The 19067-nt window shown below is 46.4% G+C and overlaps 1 protein-coding gene across 3 annotated transcripts in view; it reads left to right on the top strand.

Moving 5' to 3' along the window:
* The window catches only part of LOC126544048 (uncharacterized), a 266997-nt gene that overhangs the window by 211299 nt on the left and 36631 nt on the right, over positions 1-19067 (top strand). For all 3 annotated transcript variants that reach the window (XM_050191234.3, XM_050191236.3, XM_050191235.3), the window contains exons 14-15: positions 7404-9614; positions 14249-14446. In XM_050191234.3, coding sequence (XP_050047191.2) covers positions 7404-9614; positions 14249-14446 — 2409 coding nt within the window. The remainder of the gene's footprint in view (positions 1-7403; positions 9615-14248; positions 14447-19067) is intronic.

Below are 19067 nucleotides of genomic sequence, written 5' to 3' on the forward strand. Positions count from 1 at the left end.
GTTTATAGGGCCGATACAACTCCTATCCTTACTTCGTATAGCTGTCTACTAATTTGCCATCGCAATCGATGCTTCGCCTTTCAAACGAAACTGCGACTTTTCTTTAATATTGCAATAACCCCCTTGTTGCGACTTAGGGCGGCGTTAGGGGAAGGAACCTGCTAAGCCCATCGACTGCTAGGTCAGGTTGTAGGAATGAAGGAAAAAGGGTTTATTGGCTTAGTTACACGGCTTCACTTACGGAAGCCTACTCCCTCCAGAAGCAACTTAAACGTCCGAGTTCACATCAGGAACCACTGTCTACTGAAGTAAAGTCCCCGCTTTTAATACCGTCGTCTTCCCTAGGCGAGTCGACTAACGTATTTAGAGACTGTCCAGCAGCAAATCACAATCGTAGCATCCGTTGCGATACCACGCCCATGCTCGCAACACTCCGCAGTAACCCCGCTTCCGAAGCCCGATGGTATGAAATAAACGGCAGGACAGCAACCTGTGAATCTCAGGTCACCGTCATTGTTCGGTAGCATTGGTTGCGGATCCCCCTTTCATCCTTAGCTCAGGCTGCCAGGTATGGTGAGGTGGCGGCCTTTTTCTGGACCCGTCAAGAGTCGGTGTCTATACGCTGCGCTGGCGTCTGGATGGATGGGCGGGTGGTTGCCTTGTGGCAAACGTCCAATTAACACCTTTGTGGTGTTGAGACGTAACAACCGCTGGGATGTTTAATATTGTCTTTTACTTTCTCATTCAGACGCCCAAAATCTAAATTTCTTACTTCATGATTCAAATTTGGTCCGCAAAAAAGTCAAAGTATTCTCGCAAGAGTATTCACGATGATGGATAAGTGAAAGTATCTTTATTTTAGTTTCCTTTCTCCCTTTGTATTTTTTTAATGTTTGTGTTTCCTCCGTCCAGCAATGACTCATTTCTACATTCCATCGCTGTTCTTATGAGTTTCCTCCACTACGTACAATTACTTGCTCATGCATTCACTCCATTTTATTGTGCGTGATTATCCTCTATGTTATTTTCCAAATGATTTCATACCAACGTTATTTTCCGTTGTTACCAGAACCAATATTCACTGCTTTCATCCCAATAGTGCTCTCGTCTCTATATAGACACCACGTGGGTGACGTGTCTATCATTTCAGTTCGCTCTTTAAACGCTCGAGACCACCCTGGCTCGAGATGATCACTGACCATTGTCACACACACACACACACACACACACACACACACACACACACACACACACACACACACACACACACACACACACACACACACACGCACACGCACACGCACGCACACACACACACACACACACACACACACACACACACACACACACACACACACGCACGCACGCACGCACGCACGCACGCACGCACGCACGCACGCACGCACGCACACAAAAAAGATTTTGCAGTGCATACCTCATAGCCATTGCAGGAGGGTGTGACAAAGACACTGCTGCAATTTTCCTCTAGCAGTCTTGTGCTTCTCTGTGATTGTTTTTATGCGTGCAAACCAAACAACAACAACAACATAAATAAATAAATAAATAAATAAATAAATAAATAAATAAATAAATAAAAATATAAATAATTAACCTGCACAAGCCGATGTAGGGATCCTATACATTGATATTAACGTGCGGTGATCGTGAACGTCTGTCTGTCTGTCTTGTCTTTCGACGTCCCGCTCGCTCATTCCCAAATGCAAGGTAGCAAACCGAATTTTTCCGTTCAGGTTAACCTCCTCGCCTTTTTCCTTTCGTATCGCTTTCTCTTTAACCTTGGTGCCAATGTCCAATACATTGACCGTAGTTCCGTGCCCTACATTTCTTCGAGGCATCACCTCAAGGCACTACCTAGCTTGTTAGCACACGCCTTACGATGACGCCTTGGCTCACAGGGAAGTTGGGCTGTGTATCCTGACAATTCCGTTTGGTACATCTGTGTTGTACAATGCATCTTTTTTTTCTCTTGTCTTCGTTGCGAATTAGTAGTATATAAAACAGCTGTTCTTATGTCTGTAAAACCATTCTTCACAACCGGCCCTATAACGTAAAACTATTCCAATATGTTTCTATTCCAATCTCCTAACGTCAAATTTGCGTAACCACCGACGCAAGCACCGGGCGGTCACCCACAGGGTTGTCTGTACAGACCAATCAAACACTCTCCTCGTCCATAGGAGGTCACTTTTGTTTGCTTGAAAAACGAATAACATTGCCTACACTGAGCGGCTTGTCGTATCTAATTGGCTGACAAAAGGCGAGGAGAACGCTCAAGTGGAGAGGGATCCGCTGGGGCAGAGCCAGTGAGCTGAAAATCGATAACCGGATGAAGAGGGTGGTGCCGGCATCTGCGATTGGTCGGCTTTCCCTTACTTAGCTTGTGGTGGCTGATCGAAAATCACGGCGGCATGCAACGGAAGCTTAAGAATGACGCTAAAACTGACCCTCAGCAAAGAAGAGTTGGCAGAATGAAGTGGTAAACGTGCCGAAAGTGCTCGAAAACGTTACACAGCCACGCAAGAAGTTTTATTATACGCAAATACACCCATGCTCTCCGGCAGGTACGAGTAGCCAGCGTCCAGCGATCGGCGGCAGCCATCTTTTATTCCTTTCGGAACGGGGCAGCCTGCGGCTATTCCGAAGAAAATTCAGTTTGGTTCGGCATATTAATGCATCTTTATCGCGTACACGTCACTTTGACGCGGTCAGTTTGTGCAGTTTTGTGACGTCGCGTGACAGGCAGGTGAAGTGGGTGCAGCCCGAAAACTTTTTACCAATAGCCGAGGGCTAATGGCGAAAAGGGGTCGAATCAGAAATAACTGTTTTTCTTTTTTCTGTAAAATCATACATAATCAGTGTGTACGCATCATATCAGATGGGGAGCTATCGCGGTTTTCGTGACGCCGCGTGACAGACAGGTGAAGTGGGGGTGGTCGAAAAAAGTTTTTGACCAATCGTGGAGGGCTGATAGCAGAATTGGAATAGAAAAGTTTGGAATAGTTTTACGCTATAGTGCCCCAAATTTGTTTTTAACACTTACCCGAAGTCATAGAATGCAGAAAGAATCGACGAACTCTTGGAAATACGTTTTTACAAGTGACGTATCTCCAGAAGGTCGTTGTCGTTCTTTTTTTTTTTTTTTTTTTTGCACAGACTGATGGAGGCATGGGCCGCCCCGGACAAAAAAAAACCTGGCTGCGTATCTGGATACTATTACAATAAATAGGCGCATACCTGTTTGAGGCAGTTGTTGCATGTTAAGTTTACACAAGCGTTTAAGTGTAAACAAGTGTAGTCACGCCAGTGGAAGTGCTACATTTCTTTCGCCCCGCAAATTTCGACGGTTTGCTCATTATAGACTGTCGCAAGCACAAGTAAATGATGCAAGAAGTAAACTTCTTGTACGATCATCTGGAGGACGCACATGTTTCACAAATTAGATTCCACTGTGCGCACTTTGTGCACACTGTCCTTGATAACGTGAACGCACGCAGTTGGTTGCTTGTAACTCATTTAAGTCGTAATACATGCCCAGTAACGTAAATGTTCGTTTGAAGCATTGTTAGACTTACAATTTTGGCTAGGATTCAGCTTAGTGAAAGGAAAGTGGAACCATAGAGTTGATAAAGAATGAATATCAAATTAACCACGTGAGGGTCCTCTTAGCATGGTGCTCTGTAGCAGTAATTTATAGGTGTTTATGTAGTTCTTGCCTGTTGCATTCCTCTAGTTCTGTAGAGAACGTATTTTCTACGGCATTAATTCTTATATAGAGTAATCTGAACCTTTCTATTAGAAGTGCACTGCAAAGGCTATCAGGTTAGTATTCAGATTCTTCATCCATTGCGACACCCCCTGCACGTGTGTTCACAGTTACGAAAGACATGGCAGTCATCCCTCGAGGCATTGAACGGTCCTTAGTCTAAAGCACCTAATTACGGCAAATTTCGGTGCAGCATGTATTGGATTCATTGTAGTTAACACACACACATGTGGCTACGTGTGCACTCAGATAGCTGTGTTGTATTGACCTTCTTTGTTTCCAATTACAATAGGGCTACGCGAATATGATAAATAAGTTGGACTTATAAACACAGCACAAAAAAAAATGGAAGGTTCTCTAGGCTCCGACAAGCAGTATATCACTGCATATGCATTTTTATCGATATGTGTCTTGCCGAAATGAAACGTGAGAGCAATAAATACTGAGCCAGGGAGCGCATTTCAATTTCTCCATACGCAATTGCACTGACACTGGCTTGATTCATCCACAGATTCTTCATTGTCGGGCTAGAGCACTTTTGTTGCCCGGTTACGTTGCGATCGCATCGAAATTTCAAGTAATAAACTTCAACACGCGTTCTTTGTTCGTACACCTTCACGTTTCATTTCGTAATTACTGTTAATGGTCAAATTAATCCCCAGTGAACAGCACGGCCGTGCAGATAAAATTACAAGAAGAGACAACGAATTTCTGTAAAATAAACTGTACAATAGTTTTGATTAAAGGACGGCAACGCGAGGCAATTATCAATGCCCTGAGTGAGAGAGAGAAATTTGTGTGGGAGGAAAGTGCAGACGCGGGCCTGAGGAGCATGTCTCCGGCCTGCTACTCTGCATTGCATGGGGTAAAGATGAACAGAACACTATGAACGCCAGATGATAGATAATAGCTGTTGAAGATGAATAAACGCGCGATGTCACATCTTATGAACAGTACGCAGCGTTGACTGCTGCACTATTTGGTTTAGAAAGTGGTTCTCGCTTCTGGATAAAAGCCAGTAGTATTTCCACATAAAGACTTATTCGCGCTGCTGATTTCGTCAAAAGTGTGCTTGAACCAGCCCCTATACACTGCAGGATATTTATAAGATGTCACGGTCACATTTAGACAGTTATACGAAGTAAGGCTCGTAGATTTACAGACCATGTAAGTCGCGTTAAGCATTGGCTTACTAACTGAATAAGCACGCTGTAACGCTCGCACAGACAAGAATAAACAGATCTCACTGGACGATCGCGAACATTCGCTGTTGCAACGCTGACGTGATGACGAGCGTCCGTGCTTGTCCCAAAGCGAGCATTTCGCGCTGCCGTTCGCTTTACCATGTCGCCTCTGCCACGTGTAGCTTACGCGAGCTCCTACACTAGGCGCACGGGAAGACAGCGCACGTAAAAGCCACCAGTCATCTCAGAGCGAGGGTATGCGCTCGCTCGCGTAGACAACCACTCTTGGGCAAACGGCGTGTCTTTTGGCGAAATGAAGCATGTCTGTCGCTAATTTTGAAGTCCCGGCATTTCCAGGTCAAATCAAATCGGAGTTTATTTCAAATACATTTTTGAGAAGTCTTGTTTGCTGGTCAATCTAAGCACATCGTGCTTGTTAGAAGACCAAGCAGCAGGTGGTACAGCTTTCAATAGAGATATGAAGCATTATACAATTACCGTTAAAAATTATAAAACTTAAAAGTAATATATTCTTACACACAAAGAATAAGTACTACGTTTTTCAGTCACGCATGAATCCCAATAGAAAATCACATATTACAATAAACAGTTGAATACCACTTCCTCACATGTTTCATCATTTTACCTTTTGAAATTATATCATACAGTGTTGCATCAAGTTCATTAAAATAATCAGGGAAGTTCATTAAAAATACGTACTGTTAAGGTGCTGTGATGTGTTAGGATCGTCACGTTGCAAAGCGTGTGACGCGAGGAAGATGGAGGAGACGGTGCATGATGAGCAAACACACGACAATTATATTACACGGTACGTAAACACGAAAATTATCTTAAACTAGACCAACACATACAAGGTTGTTCGTAAACAGGAAAAATGTAGTCTCACGACGTTGCGGTTGAAGTCCGGAGTGTGGTGAGACGTAGAGTAGAGTTCTTGAGGTGGAACACTCGCTCGTATAGGGATGACCGGCGTGGAAGAGCAGACGCAGCAGCACGGGGCCGGAAAAGGTGGACGCGTCCCCCAGCTCCGTAGTCGGGAACAGGCCACTCCGAAGTCTCGAGCAAAAAGACGGCCCCAGGCGTTCGTTTCGATGACGGACGCCCGGTCACCCGAACCTCGCGCGTAGAAGCGGGTTCCAAGATGTTAGCAGGCCGACCTGGGGCCTCGAGCAAGGCGACGACTAGAGGCGCTCCTCGTCTCGATGACGGACGCTCGCTCTCCCGAACCTCGCGCGTAGATGCGGGTTTGAGGCTGCAGCAGGCCGCTCCGAGGTCTCGGAGGCGTTCCTTGTCCCGAAGACAGACGCCCGGTCAAGTGAACCTCACCGGTAGATGTGGGTTCCGTAGGCCCGGCGGACCTTGTCGTGCCGGCGTTGTTGATGTTGTTGTTGTTATCCTGAGTGGCCGTGGCACATACCCACAGTGGGGGATTGGCCAAGAATCGGGTGGTTTAATTACGTGCATAAAATAATAATGATAACAAGGGAGTTAACAATTTGAGCGTGTGAGTTTAAAAGTAAACGTTTTGTGTTTGGAGAAAAAAGGAAATAATCAGATGAAAACCGGGTATAAAATAATAATAATAATAATAATAATAATAATAATAATAATAATAATAATAATAATAATAATAGATAACAAATAAAAGAAAGCTATGGTTGGGAGGGAGAACGATCAATCTAACATGGAAATCGATTGCCGGCGTTCCAACGATCTCCGTTGCGCGAGCCCCTTCTCATTCGCTGCAGGAGCCTCCCTTGTCTTTTTTTTCCTCTTGTTGAGGACGGCCGCAATGTCGTCTGCTCTCGCACTCGGTACTTTGTGCGTACTTCTTCACAGGTGCGTACTGTTAAGGCCTCCACGAGTCTCATTTGCCTCGGACAATTATTGCTCTCGACCTCGCGGTAAAGCTAAGCACCCCGATGTGTGTATATACAGCAAAGCTTCTGTTAGTTTTTCGCGCTTTCGTAAAATGTATGCTGACAAATTTTCACGGTATGACCTAGTAAAAAGGCTGCTTCAATAAAGTTTGTGTTACTATTGCAACGACTTTTGTAAAGTTACTATAAGAGCTCAATTTCAACATTCCTTTTAAAATCGTCGGGTAGCATGCTGGATTATGCTCGCACATAGCACACATGGACAGGTTTTGCTTTCATTTTTCCTTTACTTTTGAGAAACGATGCGCCGATCCAACACTACAAATACAGATAAAAATATTTGGCGTGGCACCCTTACTTGCTCACTCATTGTAAGCATTTTCGTACCGGCTTCAAATAGACGCCGTTGCTTCTCAGTCTCGAACGAATCAGGGAAAGGACATTTCCGAGTAGCCACAGACGTAGCGCAAGCAATGTTTTATTTGTGCACGTTGTGAACGATTTTGCAATGCGTTTCATTTCATCTGTTCGCAGTTCATGGAGCTGAGTTCGAGAGGGAACTTCACTCGGCAAGAGATACTGGCAGCGTTAACCGACAACCAGGGCAACATGGACATGGCGTACGCGCAGCTGACGAAGGCCACGCTCAAGCCGTTCCTCATGCGCATCTGGGGCCCCGGCACGGGAGTCGACAACGACGAGGGTCGCCGGCCGTCACCGCTCGGCGACAAGCGTGAGGAAAGCGTCACGGATCGGGTCAAGGACTGGCTCGAGTCCCTGGACGCCGCGTCGCAGCTGCCGTCCAGTAACGCGTCCTCGCTCGAAGAGAGGCGGGCCAAGCGCCACTCGTTCCACGGCTGCCGGAGCGACCAGCCGTTCTGCGGTGGCCACCGCGACCGCTCCAGCTCGCCGGCTTCGTCCTTCTCGAGCCACCGGGAAACCTCGGAAGTGAGCAGCGTCTCATCGGCCGCGCACGGCACCAGCTCTCGCCTCGAGGCGATTCTCCGTCGCCGAGAAGCCCAAAAAGAATTTGAAAAGGGTCGCAAGTCAAAGAAGGAAGTTCCCGCCGACGGCAACAAGAGGCGATGGACGTTGGCTTCGGTGTTCAGTGCGAAGAAGCCCACTCCGAACGCCAAAAAGGACGAGTTCACGGGGGCAGGTTCCTCGGCTCAAAAGTCCTCTTCACAGACGACGCTCGCGTCTGACACGACGCAGCTTGACAGCAGCAGCAGTGGCGGAGCCACCGTGTCAATGGAAACCCTTACGTCAATCGAAGCAACAGGTGCAAAGCCAAAAACGTTTCTGGGCCGTTTTTCATCATTTAAGAATGAGAGTAGAAAGAAAGATACCAGGGCGACTGAAGCTGTCGACTCCGATGCGACAAATACTTCAGTGAAGGGCTCCCCTATTGGTGAGAGGGCTGCAGAAACATTAAAGGAACAGTTGAATTGCAAAACTGCGACAAACAAGGAAACAGACATAGTTCAAAATCAGTCACCAAGCGACTCTGAAACATTAGAAAAGGCAGACGCTACCGGAAACAGCGCACCTTTTGCTGCAAACCGCAATGCAATTGAAAATATAAAGCAGTCTATTCACGCCGCGAAATTGTCATTCATGTCTGCACCTCCAGGACCTGCTGCCCAGCAGTTGCCAGAAGCTGTCCATGAACCTTCAGCTAATGGGCCCCTGCCTGAAAACTCTGGACTCATGAAATTAGAACTAACCCCGTTGACTGCACAAGAAGCTGATAAACCTCAAGAAAACCATTCCAGTGAGCTAGGCGGCCAAGTTAAAAGCGAAATTGAAGGTAATGCTTCTAAGTTTGTGGAGTCGTCAAGCGCTGACATAAATGAAAGTGCGCAACACGCCCAGACGAAGCCCTCTAGTTCAAGCAAAAGCAATGACCCTTTGCCGGGAAAACAACCTAGTCCATCTCCAAAGACGCAAACGGTTAACAAAAACACCGCTTCTAGCGCGAAGGCTTCATTGCCTCTTAGCCCACGAGAAACACTCATCGTTGACGGCGCAGATGGGCAGCCAGTGGCCAAAGAGACGACGACGGAAGTTCCAGAAGCATCAGTCGAAGCGTTAGCTACCCCGACCGTCGTGGTACACTGCGACGAGAACTCAGCCACAATTTCGACAGCTGACAATTCTGACAGCAGCAGCCAGGCTGCGTCCTCCGAGTGCGTACCTCTAAAAGACGGCGAGCTGACCGGCGCAGACGGAGGCGTGAAAGCAGCCGAAAGCTTTTCGGCGGAGAGACGGCAAAGTGAGGCCAGTGCGCAGGTGGCGAGCGCAGTAATCACAGGAGGTGAGGGCTCAGCCGCCTCGATCACCCGAAAGCTAGGAAATCGCCTCGCGGACTCGGCAACTGTCAGGAGGCGCGAGCGCCCGCTCACCAACGGGACGGTCGAGAACGCCGAGCACGAGACGCTGAGGCCGCCGCCGTCTGCGGGCAAGGCGGGCCCGCTCCGTCGGCCGTCGGTGAGGCGCACCAGCCGCGAGGGCGCCGATGACTGTGTGGTGAGGGACCGCGACGGCAACGCCCTAATTGTCAAGCCCCAGAAGCCGATCGAGCGCCGTGGCAGCGTCAACGCCCGATCCGGCATGCAGATATCCAAGGCTGTGGCAGCTAACATTGCCAAACTGCGGTCAGTTCCGCCGCCAAGAAAGCGCAAGCAGGTGGTACAACCCAGGCCGGCCGGGAAACTACCCACAGAGAAACAGAAACAATACAAGGTGAACCGCACTGTGCGCCGCTTGTCTTTGTACTTCGATAGTTTAAACGTATTGCGATAAATAAATAAATAAATAAATAAATAAATAAATAAATAAATAAATAAATAAATAAATAAATACGCGTTCTAATGAAGTAAAAGACTTTAGTGTAAGAAAGGTACGCAAAGATTATATTCCACGATGAAAGTTTTTGAGCCTCTTCTGTGCTCACATTTTCATGATTTACGAAGCTACCAAACTGACACATTGGTGGTCTGATGCATTAAGTCCTACACCTCTATTTATCTTTTAGTACATAGCTAGCAAGGTGATCCAGTGAAACAAAGATTTTTTTTTCCTTTGTGCGGCAACTCATCTTTGTGCACGCTATGAGCACTTGTGCGTAAAATTATGAAAGCCAGGAGGTAGAGAGCTGAAGGACAAAGTATGACTATTACGAGAGAGAGAAAAGGCAGGGAAGTTAAGCACATGAGAGTTTCAGGTTTGCTACGCTGCCCTGGGGCGGGGGATATAGGGATTGTAAAGACGACAAAAGGCGATAAGAAAAAGAAAAGATAAAGAAGAAGGAAAGGAAAGAAAGACAGGTAACAGAAAAGGCGTTCCAATGACAGGCATTCGCACAGGCCGGTTGATCTGAAGAAGCGCAGTAGCGCTTGCACGGCCTTCTGATGCGATGGTTTCAAAATTCTTTCTTCCCACAGAGGCTGGTCGTCCAACGCAGTGAGCGCACAGCTTGTAGTGCTGAGATTGTATATGCAAAGTGAATTTCCTGAACCGCGTGTTTTGAGTTCGTTCGCTTAACAAATCGCTTCAGGCCACTTCGTTCAGTATCAAACCATGCCCCTCCGTAGTAAGCCCGTTGAGTGTGGATGCAACAGTTTTCCTTACAAAGATGGCAATACCATGTATCGAATGAAAGTGCGGTGCATCCGATATTGCGAGAGGGAAGAGCAGAGAACGATTACCAGGCATCCATTATGTTTCTAGAGTAGCGAGCAGGATCTCCTTTGATCTTCTTCGGTATGAGTGAACAGGGTAATTAACTGCAGGGGCCACATTATGTTGGTGAGTGTAACGAAACTCGCTTTCTGTCTGCACTTTTTGCAACTCCTATGAAGAGCGAAAATTGGGTGAAAAATGGCTATAAAGCACCAACTTTTGTTGTCGGAAACGGCAAAGCATTAATTTGTTAATATGTCATTACTGCTGTTTAATAAATCAGGTGAACCTGGGAAAGTAGACCACCGAAGGGCCGGGTATTCATCCCCTCCCCATGCACTATAAAAATAAACTCAAGCGACAAAGAAATGAGAGAAAAAAAAACCAATAAGCAACAAAGGTGGAAAGAAAGAAGTGCCCGGTAAAACAACCTGAATGCGATGCTCATCGTTAAACGAGAAGAAAGGAGATTAACCGAGGGGCGCGATTTTTATTATTCATATCATAAGATGCTAACAAACACTCACATGCGAAGGTTGTGGTATCGTTTCCCACCTGCGGCAAGTTATTTTTTCATCCACTTTCATTTCCATTATTTGTTTCATTTATTAAGCACAAGTAATATCCCCTATGTTTTCCTTGGTGTCAGTGTTTGTTGGCTTCTTATGATATACTTAGCATTAGCCATTGCAAATCAAAAGCGGGCCTCCAAGTGTGTATAGCTTGAGAGCACGATAGATGAACATGTTGCTGTTCTAAAAGAGACCGTAGCACGAAAAAGCCAACCTACCCAGGAGACACCTATGATGAATCGATAGCAAGAAACCGATATACCATGGAAATGTCAATATTGTTTAAAATATTTAAAATGTTTAAGAAGTTAAAAAATACGGAGAAAATAAATTAACATCTCAGGTTAATCTCACTTTCAAAAGAACCGACCGTATCACTAACGGCCGGAGAAACGTGCATTTTGCGAAGCAGTGGTTAATTTGTGATTCGTCCACAAATTCATACAAAAGGTACGTCTTATTTTTTTCTAATCAACCCATTTATTGTCAATGAAGTTTAACCCTCAGTACAGTTTTGGTCAGTAAATATAACTAACTGGGCTAGATGGGTTGAGGGAATACATTCTTCTATAGCGGAACGATTGATGATGTATGCAGGGACAGAAAGTACAGAACAAACGCTAGGCTATCAAATAGCGGTTTACGATGAATATATATATATATATATATATATATATATATATATATATAAATGGAAATAAATAAATAAATGAAATTGAATTCTGGTGTTCTTTGTACCAAAACCGCGATATGATTATGGGGCACATAGATTAAAGGTACATTTCATTAAAATAACCAATAAAATAAGTGCACACACTTTACACATGCGAACCTGTTAAAACACGCTGCAGGTTTCAATTTCTATTTTGGGACAAGGATACGAATGCAATTCTCACCCGCTGTCGCGTGCGGGTACGCCTCTTGAATCGCCCTTTCGCTCTCTTGTGGATACCATCGAAGAATGCGTGTTGCCGCAAAATCTGGTACGCACTCGCATCTTCGGCAGTGGTCGGCTAGATGACCTCTCGCCATCCGCACCCTTACAGCTGCACAATGCTCCCTAAGGCTGTCGTTAAGTCAACGCGACCGGCTTACCAGATACCGGCCTTGCCGCAGGATAAGGGGATTCTTCACACTGCGCTTTTATGGCCTTCCACAAATTTCGCGGCGCGACCCTTTTCACAGGCCTTCATCAGCCTCGTTGAGGAGACTACGCCACAGTGACGCGTGGATTCTATTAGAGTGCAAGAGTGCGGTTCCTACTGCATCATTTTGGCGTTGTTATGTCATCCTTCCATGTGGGCGCAGTACGTCGACGCAGCTGCCATGTTAGAATTCCCCCCCGCCCCCCCAGACGTGCATAACTGAAGTTGTACTCAGCCTCTCTTCGCGACGCTGCAACAGCGGCAACCGGTCACGTCGCGAATGCCAGGGTGGCCCAGTGTCATTCGTATATGTGAGCGAGTAACAATTGCTGAAGAATGCAGGTTTAACATTAGTTTTATGGCTGAATTTGTAACAGCGATTATTTATGTTAGCGAAGACGCACTCGGTGAAAATTGGCAAATCATTTACCTTGTACATCGTGAGCGCATTGACTTCGTTCTGTCATCATGAAGTTTAATTATTTCGCAGACATGTGTTGAATTCCAGTTAGGTATTGTTTTGTGCAGTTAACGCTTGCTTTAGAATATTATTTGCATACAAAAGAGGTTAGATGATGTTGTTTTAAATGTACCTCATTGAACACAATGTCTCACGGATCTCGACGAGTGCACAACATATTTCCTCCCTCGCGCGGCATCTTCGAGGTACAGCAGTTACGACGCTTGGTTCGATATCCATTGTTCGACCGCAGCTTATGTTCTTTAATTTCTTTACTCCGGCGAATCGTGACCAGCCTTACGTACCGAAAGAAAAACAGTAAGAAATAGCCCTGCTGGACATTCCTGTACATAGAATTTCAGCGGCTGATTTCACTGAGCATTTTGTTCGCAACAGCGTTGGCCATGGACCAATCACTTTCGTTACTGCCACCTTCGCTATCACAGCTGGAGTTGTTCTTACGAACCGTTTCCGCGTACGAGCTTTTGTGAAAACGGCCTCTTTCGTGGGATCCACGTGCGCAACGAATTCGTGGTCAGACAAGCTTTACATATTCACGCAAACACGCAACTCGCAAGTACATCAGCAGCCTGCGCTCGATTCGCAGTGACCTTACTAGCCAATAATGGTGCTGCGCGTAAACCTAACCGCAGTGCAGATAAAGGGTTCGCAAACAATGCGTGAATTTATGAAAACGCAGCAAAAATGGGGAAGCATGCTTGTAAGCGGAAATCTGAAGCAGCTGGTAATCTCCATGATAAGCTTTGCTAAATGCGAGTTATGGGTGGCTAAATTTTGCTGATGAAAATACAAGAGATTTGCACAGACGAAGTTGAATGTGTGCACAGGTGTGGGAGGAGAAATACTTCAACGGTACTCAAGACACAAATCCTGGCTCACGTTCTTTGGGTAGCAGAGTATTGCAGTTTATGCACAAAGAAGGTGCAATGTGAAAAATAAAAGAGAGAGTAAAAAAAGAACCTTCGTTCATTGGTCTTTTACAAGTTTAGACGAGTTCCTTTTTGCAGAAGCTGATTTTTACTATTGTGTTTATGGAGATTGTCGGTTCTTCGTTCTTATTTGCAGGCACTTTGGTGTAAGCACTCAGCTTTGTTCGACAGCAGCAATAAAAAGATGTGGGCGGTCCAGCGGCGTTTATTTTTTTAGTGAGCAAAATGGGGGAAAAGTATATAAACTACATATAAGGGAATGCCTCATTGTACTCACCGATTTTTTTCCTTGTAGTTTTCCTGGAACGAAAGAAATACCGCGGGTAATATAAACTGTTCGCGAAATGCCGACAGGAGGTGCTAAAGTGCGTCCAATAGCGGCGACTCTCATACGACAACATTGAAAGTAGCGAGCATTGTAGCGGTAAAAATGTTTCCTTTCTTTGTTAATTTTTTACGCTGCTTTCAACTCTGCGTGACTCGATCGCGTCCCTCGCTTTCTCGCCCCCTCTTGGAATGTTGACATGCGAGACCCTTGAATGACACATTCGTGACACTTCAACCGCAGGCCAAAGCCGAGGAACTCGTCCAGGAAGGTCGTTGTCCGACCATGGTGCACGCACATTTGGTGGCCGAGCTGATCGACATGAGCTTCGATGAAGAGGACGCCATCCTGGCTGCCGAGCAGTGCGAAAGCATCTACCAGGCAGTGAACTTCTTGCAGCAGGAGTGTGAGCTATGCGCGGCCAACTACTCCATCAGTCAGGTCAGCAACCCCCTGTTTCCCACCAGGCTCGGACACACACACACACACACACACACACACACACACACACACACACACACACACACACACACACACACACACACACACACACACACACGCACACGCACACGCACACACGCACACACGCACGCACACACGCACGCACGCACACGCACACGCACACACACACGCACACGCACGCACGCACACACACACACACACACACACACACACACACACACACACACACACACACACACGCACGCACGCACGCACACACACACACGCGCACGCACGCACGCAGTCTACATCATCGATACCGAGCGACTAGAGAAATACTACATTTTCTTGCACTGCAGAATTTTTCATCGCGATATCTTGGGTTTCAGCATCTTGGAAATGGGCTGATGAGGGTGACGAAGTCAGTGGGTTGGAAGCGTCTTACACATATTCGTTGTCATAGCTATCGAATGTCACTAGTTACGCTGCAGCGCGAATTAAATATGCATGCTTTGTCACAGTTCGCATAACCTTGAGTGCCTCCTCCTCTGTCTACTCCACCCTTCTATCAATAAAAAAAATCACTGCCCAAGCAACTTGGTCGGAGTGCTTGGGCAGTGATTAACCAGTGATTAACTTCGCTGGGCAGTTAACCAGCGGAGCTGAAATGTGCGACCCTAGGATTAACACATCACTGGGCTAATCCTGACGGTTCATTAGAGAGTTTTAGAATAGCGGCCCCAAACGTTTTGGGGCCCCAAAGAAATAGCGTCGAAGCCACTGCGCATGCGCGAGACGCAAACTGCGTTTGGGTTTTGCGTTGGGAACGCTATTTCACCGATTTAGCGGGAGCTCAAATAGCGTTCCCAAAAGCTTTGCGTCAACAAACATGGCGGCACCCATTGAAGCGACGGCTCTAACCTAGCACCAAACTGGGTTCGATTCGCGGTAATGCGTGAAGTTCGCAAGCTAGGAGAAGTGACTGCAGTTATTGCTTTCTCTCAACTAGCGTGTGTTATGAAGATTGATTCATTAGACGCCGCTGATTCCGAATACGAGTGTGGATTTTATGGCTCGTAGGCCTAACACGGCTAAGCTTGGCTGGTGAAGGCACGTAAAGTTGGTTTTGTTGCTCCAAACTAAGCACAACTAATTGTTTGCTGCTTGGAGAATAACCTCTAAATTGTAATTAAACGCAAATACACGCAAGTCAAAATTACTATTCATATCATAAGATGGTATATTTTATTTAATTATTTTTAATCGTTTTTCTTAGACGCCGTAGTGGCGCTGTCAGCGCAAGACGCTATCTGCAAACGCAAAGCCCTATTCTAAAACTCTTCACTCCTGCGTGCCCCAACGCTAACACCCGCAAAGCTCTTTGGGGCCCCAAAATATTGGGGCCCCTATTCTAAAACTCTCTATTAAACGACGGCTTGGTAGGCTGCCGGATTTCTCGGTACGCAGTTGCTGTTTGCGCTCGGCTGCACGAGCCTGTTCTTGCCTGGGCTGAAGCATCGGGACGGCGTAGACGAGCTCGTTCCCGGTCCTGCTCGCGGCGTTGCTGATCGAAAGCTGCCCGCTCCTCAAGAATACGTATGACGCGTGGCCTAGCCATTTCGGAGCCGGGAAAACAACTGCTGCGCCCACGCTCGGCTGCGACGGAGAGCAACGACGTCACTATTGGTGGAGCCAATCGCACGCCTCTCTTCCTTTTTTTTTTTCGCGCATGAGCATGGGGTTGCGTCGGAGGAGTTTTCAGCGTGCAGGCGACAGACGCACGGACGAACGAATCGGCTAGCCATATACAGCTTTGCTCTAAAAAGGAGAAAATACAGTGATATATTCACGACGTGGTGAAATTTGGTGGTGTATGAGCCTAAACTTTAGCTGTCATATAGCTAGCCTTCATTCAGCACATAAACCGAAACTCTTAAAGTACTGCATGTGTACTAGAGCAGGGAAGAAAAGCACCAGCTTTCTTTTAAAATGTGAACTTTCAAAGGATTATTGGCTCATTCCAGGCTCTTTGTGGCAAGTAAACTTCTGCCTCGCATCGTTTCAAGCCTCCTGTACAAAAAAAAAAGAAGAAAAAGGAAAAAAAAGAAAAGAATCGCAGCCATTCCACTCGGTGAATATGGGCTACCAGCGGAGCTGTAAAATAGACAAATGCCCACAACTGACTGTAAAAGTTTATTTTGGGGCTTTTCCCTTTCGCGTCTGTAGAATACTCTGCGAACACGCACAGTCGCTACTAATAGCGGCTCAATCTGTAGAGGTGGGCTAATTGAAATGCGTCAAGCGTCTCAAGGCGCTAGCTTGCCCACAAGAAGTTCGTAAGGGCGTTCTATGCCTCTGGCGTAATAGTTTCAATATCGGGCTTCTGTGCTAGAGGTCCTGTGTTCAAATCGTGCAGTCGTACACTATTAATAATGTTAATGTAATTATTTATTACAGAGTACATCGTTTAAAACGACAAGTTTACAAAGTCGACGGGACGTTTAAAGCCAGAAGGACGAAGATTAGGCAAATCCATGTACTATCGGCCAAAATAAGTAAACGGACCACGGCTTAGGTGGCCGGAGCGGCTGCGGGGCTACACCGGGGCGCTTCTATCTTGCTCCGCGCTAACGACGAGAGTGCCCCGAGTGACACCAGACTTCGCCCTCACTCTCACGAGGGGCCTCATCACGCTTCATAAACACTCAAAAAAACATTTACACCCTTTGGGGGTGTATATTTGCCACACAACAATAATCGTCATCTGTCTTGCCTGCATTTCCTTTCTTGAAAACGCTGAGCTCGTTGCTTTCCTGTCGAGAATGCTCTGTCATGCTGATAACGCGCGTGCCGTTCGTGACTTGGAAGTACTGGGCTCGCAGCGTTAAAGAAAGGAAATGCGGGCAGGACAGATGACGATTATCGTTGTGCATCAAATATACAGCCCAAAGGGTGCAACTGTTTTTAGAGTGAATTTTTAGTGCACCATTCGGTTGCTCCGTTGCTGACGGTCGTGACGAAGGGGACCGTGCATCGCCGGTAGTCCAGCACATGGCGCTGTCTCGCAGTAGCGGGGGGCCATCATCATCCTATTCATGTCCACTGCAGGACGAAAGCCTCTCCCTGCGATCTCCAATTACCCTTGTCCTGCCCCAATCGATTCCAACTAGCACCCGCAAATTTCCTAATTTCGTCGCACCACTTATAGTCTTCTGCCGTCCTCTACTGCGCTTGCCTTCTCTTGGCACCCATTCTGTAACCCTAATGGTCCACCGGTTATCTAACCTGCACATTTCATTACCTTCCCAGCGCCATCTTTTCTCTTAATGTCTATTAGAATATCGTCTATACCTATTTGCTCTCTGATCCAAACCGCTCGCTTTCCGTCTCTTAAAGTTAAATTATAGGGTTTTACGTGCCAAAACCAGTTTCTGATTATGAGGCATGCCGTAATGGAGGACTCCGGAAATTTCGACCACCTGGGGTTCTTTAACGTGCACCTAAATCTAAGTACACAGGTGTTTTCGCATTTCGCCGCCATCGAAATGCGGCCGCCGTGGCCGGGATTCGATCCCGCGACCTCGTGCTCAGCAGCCCGACACCATAGCCACTGAGCAACCACTGCGGTTTGTCTTAAAGTTATGCCTAGCATTCTTCGTTCCGTCGCTCTTTGCGTGGTGCTTAACTTGTTCTCAAGCTTCTTTGTCAGACTCCAAGTGTCTGCGCCATATGTAAGCGTATGTCAGCAATTTCCCTCTCATGGTCAGGCTCCCCTGTGATTAGTTGACCTAGGTAAACGTACTCCTTCACAGATTCTAGAGACTGACTTGCGATCTTGAACTCTTGTTCCCTTGCCCGGTTATTTATCATTATCTTTGTCTTCTGTATATTAATATTCAGCCACACTCTTACACTCTCCCTGTTAAGGTCCTCAATCATTTGTTGTAACTCGTCCGTAGTGTTGCTGAATAGAACAATGTCATCGACAAACCGATGGTTGCTGAGGTATTCGCCGTCGATCCTTACTCCTAAACCTTCCCAGTTTAATAGCTTGAATATTTCTTCCAAGCACGCAGTGAATAGCATTGGAGAGATTGTGTCTCGTTGTCTGACCCCTTTCTTTAAAGGTATCTTCCTACGTGTGTAGAATCAAGGTGGCTGTGGAATCTCTGTAGATATTTTCCAGGGTATTAACGTAAGCGGTCTGTACTTCTTGATTACGCAATGCCTCTATGACTGCTGGTATGTATACTGAATCAAATGCTTTTTCGTAATTTATGAAAGCCATATAGAGAGGCTTATTGTACTCTGCGGATTTCTTGATAACCTGATTAACGACATGGATGTGATCCATTGTAAAGTATCCTTTCCTGAAGCCTGCTTGCTCCCTTGGTTGACTAAAGTCCAATGTTGCCCTTATTCTATTGGAGAATATTTTGGTAAAGGTTTTATATAATACTGGGAGTAAGCTAATGTGCCATTAATTTTTCAGTTCTTTAACGTCGCCCTTTTTGTGGATTAGTATAATGTTTGCATCCTTCCAGTTTTCTGGGACCTGTTACGACATCCCACCGCTGCCACCACTGTTAGGACTTTGCACCGCTGCCACCCCTATTACGAC

Source organism: Dermacentor andersoni, chromosome 1 (genome assembly GCF_023375885.2).
Source record: "Dermacentor andersoni chromosome 1, qqDerAnde1_hic_scaffold, whole genome shotgun sequence".
NCBI lineage: Eukaryota > Metazoa > Arthropoda > Arachnida > Ixodida > Ixodidae > Dermacentor > Dermacentor andersoni.